The 14445-nt window shown below is 41.7% G+C and overlaps 1 protein-coding gene across 4 annotated transcripts; it reads left to right on the forward strand.

The window, feature by feature from the left end:
- The first annotated feature begins 245 nt into the window (after nucleotides 1-245).
- On the forward strand, nucleotides 246-14315 carry PLIN2 (perilipin 2). Of its 4 annotated transcripts, XM_056325726.1 has the most exons (10): nucleotides 246-400; nucleotides 2660-2716; nucleotides 2798-2936; nucleotides 2967-2993; nucleotides 3657-3739; nucleotides 4254-4539; nucleotides 4853-5037; nucleotides 5769-5903; nucleotides 6612-6902; nucleotides 13370-14315. In XM_056325726.1, the coding sequence occupies exons 2-10, from the start codon at nucleotides 2687-2689 to the stop codon at nucleotides 13502-13504; spliced, it is 1311 nt and encodes a 436-aa protein (XP_056181701.1). In that variant the 5' UTR covers nucleotides 246-400; nucleotides 2660-2686; the 3' UTR covers nucleotides 13505-14315. The 4 variants fall into 4 exon arrangements, with proteins under 4 accessions (XP_056181701.1, XP_056181702.1, XP_056181703.1 ...); XM_056325725.1 differs by having other exon boundaries at nucleotides 247-400; nucleotides 2798-2993; XM_056325727.1 differs by lacking the exon at nucleotides 5769-5903 and having other exon boundaries at nucleotides 2798-2993.
- Nucleotides 14316-14445: the final 130 nt, after the last annotated feature.

Here is a 14445-nt window from a genome sequence, read left to right on the forward strand (position 1 = left end):
GCCAGGCAACTTGTGGGCCTACACACCTCGGTCTGAAAGCCTGGACCTTTCCGGCCCCTTTCTGGGCCTTGTGTTCGCACTGAGGTACTACGAACGGCTCTGCTGAAAGAGCAGTTCAACAAGCGTTTCCTTTATTACGATTTCTTTTTCTGGGTGCGCCCCTGCCCTCCCGCTCTGATGCTTGACCGGCATGGGTGAACGCCCGGCCACGTCCTCGCCCCGGCCCCGCCCCGCCCCCGCTGACGCGCGGCGGCAGTGACGCGTCCTCCTCTCGCGAGAGGTCGGGTGGCGCGCGGCCGGCGGCGGCCGCTCCCCATAAATAGCGGGGCGAGGCCGGGCCTGGGCAGGCCGTGGCGGTGCGCGAGCTGCGGTTGGCTGTGCCCCTCCAGGCTTTTCCCGGGTGAGTACTGCCGGTAGCGGCGCTCCGGCTCGCCTGTCGTCGGCCCTGCGGGGCTGGCTCCGCAGTATGGTGGAGCCTACCGGCGGAGCGGGCGGGGGCTGCTGCTCGGGCTGCGGCCCGCCGCGGGCCCGCCCCCGCTGTCTCCGTCGCCTCCGTCATTGCGCCTGCGGGGCCCTCTGCCCCACATCCCGGTGTTTTGCGGTAGGCTGCCTAAGGCGCTCGCGGGCCCTGGAGGGCCCGGGATGCCCGTTCGCCCCCGGGGGAGGCATTGGGCAGCTCCGTCCCTGAAGAGGCCTGTGGCGGCTCCTGGAGCTGGGGCGCCGGCCTGCCCTGGCTGCCGCGGCTGGCCGGGGCGAGTGCCTGGGCTCCTCGGCGGGGTTGTCAGCCAGCTGCCTTTTGGCCTTTAGCCTCTTGTCATAGCGGGGGAGGGAAGGTAGAAATGAAAGCTGTAACTTAATTTATTTATTTTCCTGTTCAGCATCTTTTGCTGTTTCCGAAATATGCTTTTGTTTCCTGGGGGCTTTGATTCGGGCAGCTCACTCACCTGCTCCAATGAAGGGGATCCAACTTCTAGCGGTGCTGAAACAGTGCGAGGAATTCTTAAAACTGTGCAAGAGCATAGCTGTCACTGATGTCTTTAAGAGCAGGGATAACTTCACATACTAACTAGTTGACTAAAATTTACATCCATGCTGTGTTTGGCTCAATCTCTTTGGACATACTATAGATACTGAGTAATCCTTAAAGTAAGGGCCTTTCCTCTTTCAGTGGCCAGATTCTGCTCTGTTAGCCTCTTCTCGTCTTCTACAGTGTGCTTTACAGCCCAAAATGAAATTCAGCTGTACTCTGAGTAATCAGACTTGTAATGCTATGTAAGAAACATAATATGTTCCTGGGGGTATTTCAATATTTAATAGATGGAAGGAAAACAACCCTTTTACTGCTGTAACCTTTGTTGGCTACCTGCTTGTATGTCCCATGTACAGTGGGTAATCTCATTACAGGCATTACCTTATGGCACATGTGTTAATATGTGCAAATATGTCTACAATGTAAACAGCATGCCTTTGTCCTTGTTCCCTGTTATGTAATGGGGAAAAGTTTTACTTGTTCCCAGGCAGGATTTTAACACACTCCTTTTGATACTGTCATACCTATGAGGAAGAAAACTGCTGGTGTCTCTTTGACAAACTTAGCAGAAAGTCTTGAAAACCACAGTCCTTTTGAGGACTGACTTTTCAGCTTGCCTTTCTGTTGCCTTTATTTATGCAGATGCGTAGGGAACTTAAGTGTCATATGAAAACATCAATGCAAAAAGTGGTTCCAGCAAATTATGTTCAGCCTGTATGTGCACATTGCATGACGGTGCACTTCTATATTGTGCTCCTTATGTGGTACTGCAATACCCCTCTTTTCTTACAGGGTTCATATGGGTGGTAGAGCTGCTAGAGTTTTCTTCATGGGAATAGGTGTTGGAAGATAACTGAGTAGCATGGGCTTGTTGGATGACTGCCTGTTTCAGTGTGGGATAGGTAATAATTAAGTCTAAATTAACATAAAGGAGAGATTTTCTGCAGTGGGAAAGTCCTATACCTTGTGTGTTACAGGAATGCTAACTTTTGAGCAAGCTGAGCAGGGGAGTCCTGCATGGGTATTGGGCATGCCACTAGAGAGAATGAACTCCTTGAGTTTAGTGGAATGACTTCTGGGAATTGAGCTGAGGTTACTGAAATAAGTACTCCCCTTCAATCTTCCATGTGTTGTCAAGATTTGGGCAGCAGTGATGACTCAAATGTCAAACTTGACTCCCTTATGTTAACAGAAGATCTGATGTGATTAAAGACCTCGATGGTGGAGGCTTCATCTGATTTAGACATCCTAAACTAGAATTCTGGTGATTTGTCGGCTGGTGTTTCTTTGGCCTGGCTCAACAGATAAGCCCAAGTGTGTGTGTCTTCTAGAAAAATAGATTGATCAACTGACTGGTAACTCTGAGGTACAGTACTTCACTGAAGAATTACCAAAAAGCCTGTCTCTTGCATGTGACCTACTTCTGTTGCCTAAACCAAAGTAATTGGGAAACAAAGTTTTGGATTTCTAAGTTTCTACAATAAAATGTAATTCCTGTATGCAAGAATTTGGACATGCCAGTCACCTTGATCAATGGAGTTGATAACAAAAGGGTTGTTGGTTTCAAAGTCTGGTGATTAGATGGAGTGAATATGAGAATGCTGTAACTCAAATATGCTTCTTTCACAGGCTGCGTGAGATTCAAGACCTGAAAAAATGGCATTGGCAGCAATTGATCCACAGCAGGTAGGTCTTACATAGCCCCATAGCTCTTTATGCCTAGTTCAGAAACATGAGTCAACTAACATTTTTCTTTTTTTTAAACAGAACATTGTATCGAGGGTTGCTAACCTTCCCTTGGTGAGCTCCACCTATGATATGGTGTCCACAGCTTACATCACCACAAAGGATAACCATCCTTATCTGAAATCAGTATGTGAGATAGCAGAGAAAGGAGTGAAGACGATTACTTCAGTAGCCGTGACAAGTGCTATGCCTATCATCCAGAAACTGGAACCGCAAAGTAAGGCAACAATGGAACTGTTGATAACTTAATTAAACTGATTGCTTTATATATCCAGATGTACTTACAGTTTAACATGGTCATGCCAGTCTGGAGTGCCGTTTCAGGTAGCTGACTGAACCTGTTGCATGGCTTGTTAAGTAACTGATTACAGCTGGGTATGATTGAGCAAAAAAACCCCAAACCGTCTAGAGCCAAAGCAGGTTCCAGCTTTTGTAATCCTAAACTGACTGATTCCTCTTGATATGCCAGATGGTTATGTAGTCTGTTGCTCAACACCTTCATTACCTTTCACCTGGTTTCAAATGCTACTCCTGTACTTTCTCTTGCTGAGAACAACTGATTAAATTTGGCAACTGTGTCACAAGACTGTTGTAACCAGTAACCTGGTTTCATGAAGTGGCAGGCAGCCAGGTGCTTCTATCTTGTTCTAACAGTTGCTTGTAAAGTGTCAAATGGATTTAAGTGAGCTTTTTTCCTGTTGCTGTAAACCTGTGTTGTTTCTGGGCTTTCCTGCCTCAAATTTCACTGAAAAAGGGAGGAGACTACTTTAAGAGTGTTTTAGCTGAGCTCTGTTTCAAGAGGAATTCTCAACTGGATTTATTTATACTAAGGGAAAACAAACTCCAAATTTTAAACCAGCTATTGTAATTTCTTTTATAGTTGTAGTTGCCAACAACTATGCGTGCATAGGTCTGGACAAAATTGAAGAGAGACTACCTATTTTGAATCAACCCACTGACAAGGTAAGTTCTTTCATGTACCTATGTGAAGCAGAAGAACTGTACACCCTTCCTCTTTCCTATTACTAAAAATGCAGTGAGACAGATTTCAATAAGCTGTGCTTGAAGCACAGCTTAGAAGCAGTAAGGAGGTAAAAGGCTTTTCTGTAGAATTTTGTTGCCTTTGGGATGCCATTGAGCTGCTTTTTTTTGATTTTAGAACTTGCCCAACATTTGACACATCTTAGACATCTAGGATCTGTTCACTGATGGGCATTTTTTTTTTTAAAAAAATTTGAGTCCTTGTCTCTTTCCTGCTCAGTGTGAAGCAAATAGTACTGGAATTACATCACTGAAGTGTTTCGAGCTGAAGGCTGCATGGAAGTCATATTTTGTTTTGTCTTGTACATATGTTTTCAGGACATAATTTCTCCTAGATAATTGATAATTTTACAAGCTTTAGCATAAATCTGTATTTCCTGGATTATGTATCTCCTTAGGAAATAGTTTTAGTGAATTGGCCTGTTTCTTATGGCAGGTTGTTGCTAATGCCAAGGATGTAGTTGTGGGAGCTAGAGAAGCTGTAACAACCACTGTGACTGGTGCCAAGGAAACTGTTGCTCACACGATCACTGGAGTTGTGGGCAAGACTAAAGAAGCGATGCAAGACAGCGTAGAAATGACCAAGTCAGTTGTCAATGGCAGCATTAACACTGTCCTGGGAAGTCGTGTGGTGCAGATGGTGAGCAGTGGAATGGACAGTGCTCTCACTAAATCGGAGACCCTTGTTGACCAGTATCTCCCACTTACAGAAGCAGAACTAGGTAAGACCAATTAAAGGTTTGATTTTGTTGGAATGCTGGTATTGGAGAGAAGCAAGCAATCATCCATTTATTACTTGTAATGGGGAGAAGGCATGTGCTTCCCATGCTGCCTTTGTCTTGCTGTTTGTAGTAGCATCTTCACAGGGAAGCAGAGTGAAAAATAAAGACTTCCACATGTGGTAGTCTTATTAACTTACTATGGTACTAAAGGGCTACTAAACAGGTCCAGTATTCAGCTGTTAGAGGTCTGAGGCAGTTACATTTGCTTAAGTTTTCTTCCAGTGGTCAATTTGCTTCCTTTCTACATATCTAGAGAAAGAAGCTGCAAAAGTTGAAGGTTTTGAAGTTGGAGTTCGAAAGCCAAGCTACTACATTAGACTAGGATCCTTGTCTTCAAAGGTTCGCACACGTGCCTACCATCAAGCCTTAAACAAAGTTAGAGATGCTAAACAGAAAAGCCAGGAGGCAATCTCTCAGCTCCACCACACTGTTAGTTTGGTAAGTTTAAGCTTTCACTTGAGTTATGAAAAGCAAACACTGTTTGAGTGCAGAAAATAACCAAAAAGAGGCATAGGAAAACTGGAATTGCTTTCTCATACTAAGTGTGTTTTATGAGTATAAAGGATTTCCCATTTGGAGCTTTTCACCACTATTCAGGAGAGATCTTAAATCAGGCTAAGCTGTAAATGAGCCAGGAACTGCTTGTAATTTTGAGCATTGCAGGAATAGAAGTGACATTTAAAGTGATATTTCTGTTCTGAAGTGTTGAGTTTAACACAGACTTCATTCAGTGAAGTAAATGTCTTGCAACTCAACACTCCAGTCCTTTATATTAAGAAAATGGTCAGGTTCTTTGTGGGCTTGCATATCTTGCTGTGGGTATCTGAGCATTCCTGGGTACTTCAGTAGTCTTATCCTACAACGTACCTTTATGTACAGGATAAACTGTGCATAAAGAGTCATGGCCTTCTATACACTTTCAAATCCTTGTGTAGGATGTGAATGGGGGAGGGAGAAATAGTTGAGGAAGAGGTATATGCTATATAACATCTTAAAACTGCATTCTGTCTCTGCTTTGAAGAGAAGGAATGCATGCTTATATTACCCAAAATTTTATATTGAACTTTTAAAGTATTTAAAAAGGAGCTTACAAAGCAGGTAAGTTAAGGTAGTCCTAATGGAACTTTTATAGACTCTTTGCTTTACTTCCTTATTTGGCTGTATTTCAGATCGAGTATGCCAGAAAGAACATGAATAGTGCCAATCAGAAACTTCTTGATGCTCAGGAAAAGCTTTATCAATCCTGGGTAGAATGGAAGAAAAATACAGGCCAAAATGATGGTGATGACTCACATAGCACTGAGGTAAAGAGATGTAAATGTAAACCAGAAAAAAATGGATTGTATACTGTCAAGGTAATGGCAAACCAACAGTCCTCAAAGTGCACAGCATCTTAACAGCACAGAAGCTTATGTGCAAATTGGAATTTGAATACTGAAGTGCAGGGCAGCTGACTAGCGACTGCTATGGAAAGTAGGGGACACGCAAACTCTTCAGTGAGCCTACTTGCTGCAAACACTCTGGGGTTCATTCTCCTTTCAAGAGAATGGTCATCCTGTTTAAGCATATGAACTTGGGTTGGGATGTCTGTATTTAGATCAGCTAGGAGTCACATACCTGATATGGCCAAATGACAAATAACCGTTTGTCATCATAAAATGGTCTTAGTCACAGCCTCACTGTGTTTTACATGTAAGCAGCTACATGCAAATTATTTATTAGAATATACTTACCTACTGTGACTTCTTATCCAGATTGGAAACAAGAGCTTGCTTATCTGTTGACTGGGTAGAAGCTAGCAGTATTTCTGTTCCACAAAGTACTTGAGATTTGAAGAAATATCAAGTACTTTCAAGTCTCTTACTCTTCAGGCTTAAGACCTGTTTTATTATCTGCTGTAGCTTTATTTTACTTGCATCCTGTTTACTTTGCTTCTTGATATATCTTGAGCAACATGAAGCTGCTACAGTCATAAAAAGATATTGACGTGCTGTTAAACTTTTTGTTTCCAGTACATTGAGTCAAGAACTCTAGCTATTGCCCGGACCCTCACTCAGCAGCTTCAGACCACCTGCCTCACACTGGTTTCAAGCCTACAGGGGCTGCCACAGAATGTGCAGGATCAGGTTTACAATGTTGGGTCAATGGCAGGTGATGTCTACCAGAGCTTTCGGTCAGCATCCTCCTTCCAGGAGTTATCAGACAGCTTTCTCACAACTAGCAAAGGACAGCTGAAGAAAATGAAGGAGTCTCTGGATGATGTGATGGATTATCTTGTTAACAACACACCGCTCAACTGGCTGGTAGGTCCCTTTTACCCACAACTGCCTGGCCTTCAGCATGCTGAGAGCAAAGGTGAAGGGGAGAAAAATTCCAGCCAGAAAGACAAACAGCCTGAACACGCTATTGAATAAACTGCATGGCATGTGTGTACTCTGCTGACTGACCAAACAAGTAGCCTTAGCAAGTGTAGCTGTCAAAAGCCTTGGAGAAAAATCCATAAACATACAAGTGGAATAAGCATAGAGGAAAAAGGACACTCACGCATGACCTGCATTGTCCTTTGTAGTTAAGCCACTCTTAACTTAAACTGTCTTGAGTGCCAAAATACTGGCAGCTTACAGTTGTCAAGATGCTTGTTTGTCAAGTTAAGAAACCTCACCATGCTTATTAATGGTATTAATACCATTAGTCTAAATAAAATGTGCCATAGGTAAAAGCATTTGATTTGTTGCTTAATCTGTACCAGAATGATATAAAAACCTTGCATACTATGAAATGCATTTAAAAGCCCTGCAGTCTAGCTAGATGTGTGATCCACAGCAAATATGGAATTCAGACATTTGATGATTATGGATTTGACTGTCTCAAATTCTGCTGCTACACAGTTCATGACAAAAGGTCTGTGAGTACAGAATGCCAAAGCTGAAAGTGGGGTTTCTGAATGAGTCAGCTGGAGTTACTTAAATGCTGTGACAGTGTTAACATTAACTATTAACTATCTAAACTTAACTATTGTATAACATAGTAACCTGACCACAGAATTCTGGAGTATCTAAACTTGTAAGGGGACCCATAAGGATCATGGAGTCCAACTCCCTGCTCCTTGCAGGACTACCTAATACTAAACCATATGACTCAGTGTTGTCTGCATGCTCCTTGAACTCTTGACAGGCTTGGTGCCATGACTGCTTCCCTGGTGAGCCTGTTGCAGTAACAGACCAAATCATTATCAACATGTTTTTCTAATATACAGTATAAAGACAAGATTCATGCTGTTTGTACCCAGGTGCCTGATGTTGTGTGGGTTGTTGGTTTTTTTGTAGCCATCTTTTTGTAATTCATTTTGTATATTAGCAATAAATGCTTTAGTAGCCAAAGTCTGTCTCCATTTCAGTGGTGTTTAAAACAAATGTAACTTGCTGTTCTGTGACTCCTTCAAACTGAGTCCAGCAGAAAGCAAGCCTGAAATGCAAATGAAGTAGACATGCATTGAAAATATATGTGTGTGCGTATGTACAGATAGGTAAGAGATTGCTGCAGCATGTCCTTCCTTCCTTTGAGTTCCTGTGCATCCTTCCATTCAGTCTTAGCTTAGCTTTACTGCTGCTTTTTTGGTGTTTTCTGTTGCTTGCCTTTAATGATGACCTAACCTGTGAGCTGATGGATATATTGAGAAGAGAAGGATACAGACAAAAAAAATGCCCTGTCCTAACTTTGCAGTAGGTATTCTGTGTGCATGGGACTGCTGGCCAGCTGCTTTGGCAGCTGGCTCCCTATAAACAGTATATACTTGGCTGCAAAGACCAGTTTTAACCTGTTTAACTTTATTTACCCTCTTCTGAACTTGAGTGACTAGCATATATTAACACTCAGCTACTTGGGTGCAATCATTCCTCAGTAGATTCTGTGAATCCCTCTCCTGGAAGAGAATTACAGTCACTGAGAAATAGGCTTTCTTGGTTTAGGGCTGTCCAGGTAAGTTGTGTCTCTGTTCTTAATGCATGCTGCCCTGTGCAAATTTGAGTTTTGTGTAGCAATGCTGACCACCATTTTCAGAGGTCACCAAGGAAGTGTAAAGGAAAATAAAGAGTTCAGAGGAAGCTTGCCACCTGGTGGCATGTTGCTACATGGAGCAATACCTCTCTACTGCTGGTACAACGTGGGCACTAAAGCAAATGACATGTACTGTAGCCTACTGTGAGAGGGCTTGCATCAAGACTGTTTTAAGCACAGTATTAAAAAAAGAAAGAACAGAGGATTACAGATAAAGATTCTGTAACTTCCAGGTATAAATACTTGGGTTTTGTAAGGGGGCTGTTTAACAAGAAATTGACATGAGATAGTGAGACTTCTTTCCAGCTAGGGCCTGTGTGAAGGCTTCTGGAATTCTTTCAGCAATTCATTCTGTTTACTTCAAGTATTGAATGAGTCAACCAGAGAATATTCTTTTTAATCTCTGTTTGTAATAACTTGTAAAGTGTATCTACTGTTGTGGAGGTGCTGAGGAACAGAATGGGACTAATCTGGTCTGGGAGCAGCTGGTAGTTCAAAGAAGGGAATTCCCATTCTTACATGTATTTTAAAATCTGATGCCTGTGAGCTTTTGTTCTGAGGTGATCCATCAAGTTAGATATTCAAAGTGCTCACTGTCTTTTGGGGACTGAGGAATAAGCAGCACCTCCTAGTACTAATGCAAAAGCAATACCTCTCTCTGTTCTGCCTTAAGTTGGACTACTGATTTGGACTCTCTTAGATGCCTGTCCAGCCTTGCTAAATGTCAGCGAGCAGATGAAGTAAAAAACAAGGGAAAATATTACCAGCCTAGACGTCCAAATTATTTTGCCCTCACTGTGGACTGTGGGTGGATTCTGTGCAAAAGTTCCTTTGACTTCTGACAGCTGGCCCACAACTGATGGCCATGAATGGAGAAATGCCTGGTTAATTGCTTACCTAATGGTAACAGGTAAAGCCTGTTACACCAAAATGCTGTACGCAAGTTCCTGTGTCATGCTCTTCTGGGGTGTGATTCTTCTGTTGGCTCCTGGAGCCCCCCTGCCAAGAGTGTGTAAGCTTCTGTCCACCCTCCCAGTAGAACTAGGTACCCTTCCTTGGGGGGAAAAGAGGGCTGAATAGCAGCAGTTCAGTATATTTCTGGCTTATGTTGAACACGTCTCTGGGCTGAAATTATGACTCCCATCGTAATGACAGCACTGAACTGCAACTGTAGCTTGCCAGGCTATCTTCTTGTTGGTAGTTTAGTACAGCATATCCTTAGGTTCTAGACTTGTAATTAGAATACAGACAAAACTGGGTATTTTTTTCTAGTGGAGTTAGGGTGACTATTAAAATGTCTGCTGGAGGCAAGAACTATGTGGACCTCTTTGGCTTTTTTTTCCCCACAGTGGACTGAATCTGAAGTACATGCTGATAATTGCTGAAAACTCTCAAACAGGAGGAGGAAAACCTAAGATATTGACAGAGCAGAGTCTACTCATAAATTTTTCCTGTTAGCTTAGCTGTTTCTCTGTAATTGCATGTATGAAGCAGCTTAGCTACGCTGCATAGAAATTTGCCTGCTCTTAGTCCAAAACCACTTTTGAGGATATAGCTTGGGCTAGAAAGCTGTGAAATCTTTGGAGCCTTTTAAAATAGGTAAGATTAGGTACGTTGAAAATTATAGGAAATAGTTGATCCTATTTGCAGCAAGGCAGAAAAACTAGATGAAATGGAAAAGTGTGTCAAAGGTTGCTAGTCGTGCAAAAAACTAGGATGGCAACAGAGTGCTAATGAAGTAATCACTGATAAGATTATTTATGGTTTATGTAGCGTTCAGAAAATAATTGTTTCTGTTCAAGAGATAATAAAAAAATCATTCATGCTAGTTGGAACTTCCACCTTCCGGGTGTACTTAACAGACAGCTACTCTATCATTGCTGATAATACTTAGCTACAAAAGTTTTAAATACAAACATTTGTAAATAGCTCCATATGATATGAAAGTTTAACAAACATCATATTCATAGCAGCATATGCATTGGTCAAATCCAAATTAGAGGATTTTTGTAAGAGCTGGAGTTGCAGGGATAAAGCTATTTGCCTTAAACTGAAGAAAGATGGAAAGCTTTTAAAATGTCTCACATACCTTAAGATGTCTTTTTTTATTTTTTTTCCAAACTGCAACTTACAGTAATACTATATAGCCAGTAAAGTAGGTGAAAGTATTTGGAAACAACTGATGAATTACTTTATTAAAAAAAACCCCTAAACCCAAACAACAATAAACGACCCAAAAACTTACCTAAGCCATCTAACTAAAAAGAGGAAACAGCATGTAACTAATTTTTTAAGCATGATCTGTTGGTCATTTGCGTGATCAGAAAGTCTTACATGAAACAGCTTGCTAGAGGTTTTGTGCACAGTTATGATAAATGTATTTCTCTTCATACTAAGATGGGAATTTTCTTTTGGGTAATACAGTCTCTGTGACTAAAAATAAGTGCTTGTTCTGAAAGTGCACAAATAAGAACCATCTCAAATTGCTAGTGGTTGAGTTCTGAAAACCCATTAAGAAAAAATGGATTAATTTAAAGTTAGTATTGACATTTGCAATTTTCATATACAAATGTTAAACACTGAAGTATGTTTTGCACTATTCCATGCAAGGATTTTGCAAGTTTTGCACTGTTCTGTGTAAATGATCCAATTGCATCCTATGGAGAACTGTCACCAGGAGGAGTCATATCTGGCCTTATTCTTTGTTGCAAGAATTGACTTACTGTTGTGTTTCAACTTCCTGTCAAGTGTGAAAAGTGGTAATGGAGGTCAAGGTCCTTTACCTAAGCAAGCCTGTAACACCAAGGGCTTTGCATTGTTTTGGTTAGACTGGTGCAGGTGTCAGAATACACTGTCCTAATGTAATTTAGCATGTTCCAGAACAGATAAATCATACTGACATAAGCCCTGCTTTATTCTGATGCTGACAGATACACTCCAATCTGAAATTCTTTCATGGCTGTGAACGTCTTACTAGTATGCTAAAGGAGTCAGTTGCTTATAATGTGTGCATTAAGGAGATTAAGAAAGCATGGTATCAAATTTCAGTGCTTATCCTATTGTCAGCAAGAATGGCGTGGTTATAAAAGTGTCTTAAATTTAGGATGTGGTGAAAATTGTCACTTGACAGACACAACTAACATGGTCATGTGCCCTGCTCAGTGTAAGTATAGAATAAAACCACTTGTTTAAGCCATCTGTTTGGGCACATTTTAAAACAAGTTTGCATATGGACTACTTGGCCTAAGTGTTGTTAAGACATCCCCATTTGTACTGCAATATGAAATACAGGGTCATGTGCTGATAATGGGCTAGCTTAGTGATTTCTGTAAGTGCAGTAATTAGTAAAATTACTAAAAGGTAAACTACCATAAGCAGAAAGATGCAAGATAATTCCGGCTGGTAGAAAGATGTGTCTCCTCAGTTACTAGTGCCTTTTGGTTTTTTGGGAGACAAAGATCACTGATTTCATTTTAGTTTCTCAAAGTGGTTACATGTTTCATTGTATTCACGTTAGTGCCTAATAAGTGACATGCTGCTTAAATTCTTCTGAAGCTTAGTTTTAGTTCATACTTCAATTACTAGTCGTAAGTCCCTGGTGCCTTAGGGTTTATGAGTTCTCTTAAGGAACTGATTTGTGTTCCCTGCTTTAATGTTGTCTACAACCTGGTAGCTGAAACAGTAATCCTTTTATCCTTTGATGTGTTTTCTTTTTTCCAATGTCTTCCATAGCAAGCAAAGCACACATTTATCTTGCACACTGTCTGTCATGAAAGCAAGTCGTAAGCAAGGTGTTTTGCAGTTAAGGAATGGATTAAAACTGCTTCTCCAGACAGCACTGAGTTTAAGTTACACAAATGCCTGGAAGCCTTTCCAAGTTGCTGCTTCTTGTATGTGCAGAACCAAAGTCCTGTCAGCATGCAGCCATCGTTCTGTGCTGATACTGTATGTTGCTCCAAGTATGTCACATCACCTGCGTTAAAATGGTTACCATTAATGAAACTATAGATACAAATATTTTTCACTTGGGGCAAAAATCTTGTGGTTATGACGAAATTGCTTAATTATATCCCATTTTTCAGAAGTGCCTAAGTAGTCTAAGTCCTCCTAAGGGGGCTTAAGGGTTGGGATTTAAGCTCCTAAGTGTCTTAGCCAACATTTTTAGAAGTGTGTAACATCCATGCATCCACTAATGTCTCTGGCAATTCCTGAAACCTGGTGGTGCTTAACAGTGCAGAATACTCTACATGCAGTTAAAACGGAAGCCAAAGTGGGATTGCAGTTCCAGATACTTTGGTTCTTGGGAAAGGCTTGATGTGGTAGGCAGGCAGAGCAGTACAGGGCAATCCGTATCAAGCTCCTCAGGGCAGGTTCCTTTGTATAGCCCATTGCTCCCAAGGAAAGAATAAAGGCAAAATATGTTTAAAAACTTCCTTTTTTTAATTTTCTGGTAACCAATTTCACTAAATACACTCCACTAAGTTTAGCTCTGTTCCATCTCTAAAGCCCTGTGTGCTAAGCAATGGGTCTGCATCTTGTGTAGTATTTGGTCTGTCTTAATGTTGTGTTTCATGTGTGACTGGGCATATTTCACTTTGTATTTGGTATTTTGCGTGTGATTTCTAGAGGTGCTGAACGTCTTTGACTTCAGTGATTACTGCAGAAATTTGTTTGGGTTTACTTTTAAATTCATTGAAATTTCATTCCTACACAGGTTCCTGATTTCACTATTACAGACCTGTCTTCAGAGTCGGACGATATCCCAGACATTTTGGATTTGGATGAAGATGATCAACAAGACTTTTCACGCACAAATGGCCCTTACAGTACAGGGCAGAGAGCTGAATAGAGGCATAACAATGTCTTCTTGACACAATGTATTTTTGCCATGTTTAACTTAGATTTCTTCTTTTAAGTGAACCTGCCTAGCTTAGGGATTTTGGGGATATTTTTTAAATCACTGTTTCACTTAGCTGCATCAAAATTCTGATTTTTTTTCTATCTAAGGAATGCATGCTACATTAATTCATTAGCATGGCTGTCAAACTCCCATTCTACAAGCCAGGTATAGCCTAACCAGTGTATCCAACTGATCTCAACTTTGCTAATGATTTGTTCTGCTGGCAGCAGCCATGAGAACACTCCGGTGCTTTGCATAAAGGGCTGCCAACAAAAGGAGTTTTTGATGAGGATTTGCCCACAAATTTTCCCCTTTCAGTCTACATGAAAAGCACTTCTGCATCTACCTCTTTGCTGCTGGAAGGGGTAAGAGACTTTGCCTCGGATTCTCTCAGGTTCTTTTTGTAAGGCTCTGTACCTACAGAGCTTAGAGCTTCCCTTTGGCAAGACTGCTTTATGCACAAAAAGACTCCCTTTCTCTCTACATGCCTTCTGTGTGCAAAAATTTTGGCCACCCTGATGCTGTCAGTTGTGGGGCCTGAGACTAGAAGATGGTAAATGCTTAAATGGTAAAGTTTTCCAGGAATGAGGATGACGGTTAAAAAAGAAAGGGGGAGAGACTGTAAAAAGTAAGGACAATGATACAAATGGATGTAGGGCAAAAGAATTGAAAAAACAAAAAACAAAAGAGAAGGTGGGGATACCTCTGGTGACGGCGATGAGCTTTTTATGTTTAAATAAACACTTCAGGTATTTGCTAAGGAATGTCGAATCCACATTTGGTTGCGCACAGCGACTTCTGTGGGAGTCGGGGTGAATGGGAGCGGGGCTGGGGGCAGGCTCCTCACGCCTCTTTCCGAGGACCGGGGGGCTCCTCCCGCAGAGATCCGG

This window comes from Falco biarmicus, chromosome Z, assembly GCF_023638135.1.
Source record: "Falco biarmicus isolate bFalBia1 chromosome Z, bFalBia1.pri, whole genome shotgun sequence".
NCBI classification, from domain to species: domain Eukaryota; kingdom Metazoa; phylum Chordata; class Aves; order Falconiformes; family Falconidae; genus Falco; species Falco biarmicus.

Bases quoted from the DNA above. Each gene is read 5' to 3' on its own strand.
- PLIN2 (XM_056325725.1), top strand. From the start codon at position 2,687: ATGGCATTGGCAGCAATTGATCCACAGCAG. The intron at 5,904-6,611 runs GTAAAGAGATGT...TTTTGTTTCCAG, and splicing joins ATGACTCACATAGCACTGAG to TACATTGAGTCAAGAACTCT. The intron at 6,903-13,369 runs GTAGGTCCCTTT...ATTCCTACACAG, and splicing joins ACACACCGCTCAACTGGCTG to GTTCCTGATTTCACTATTAC.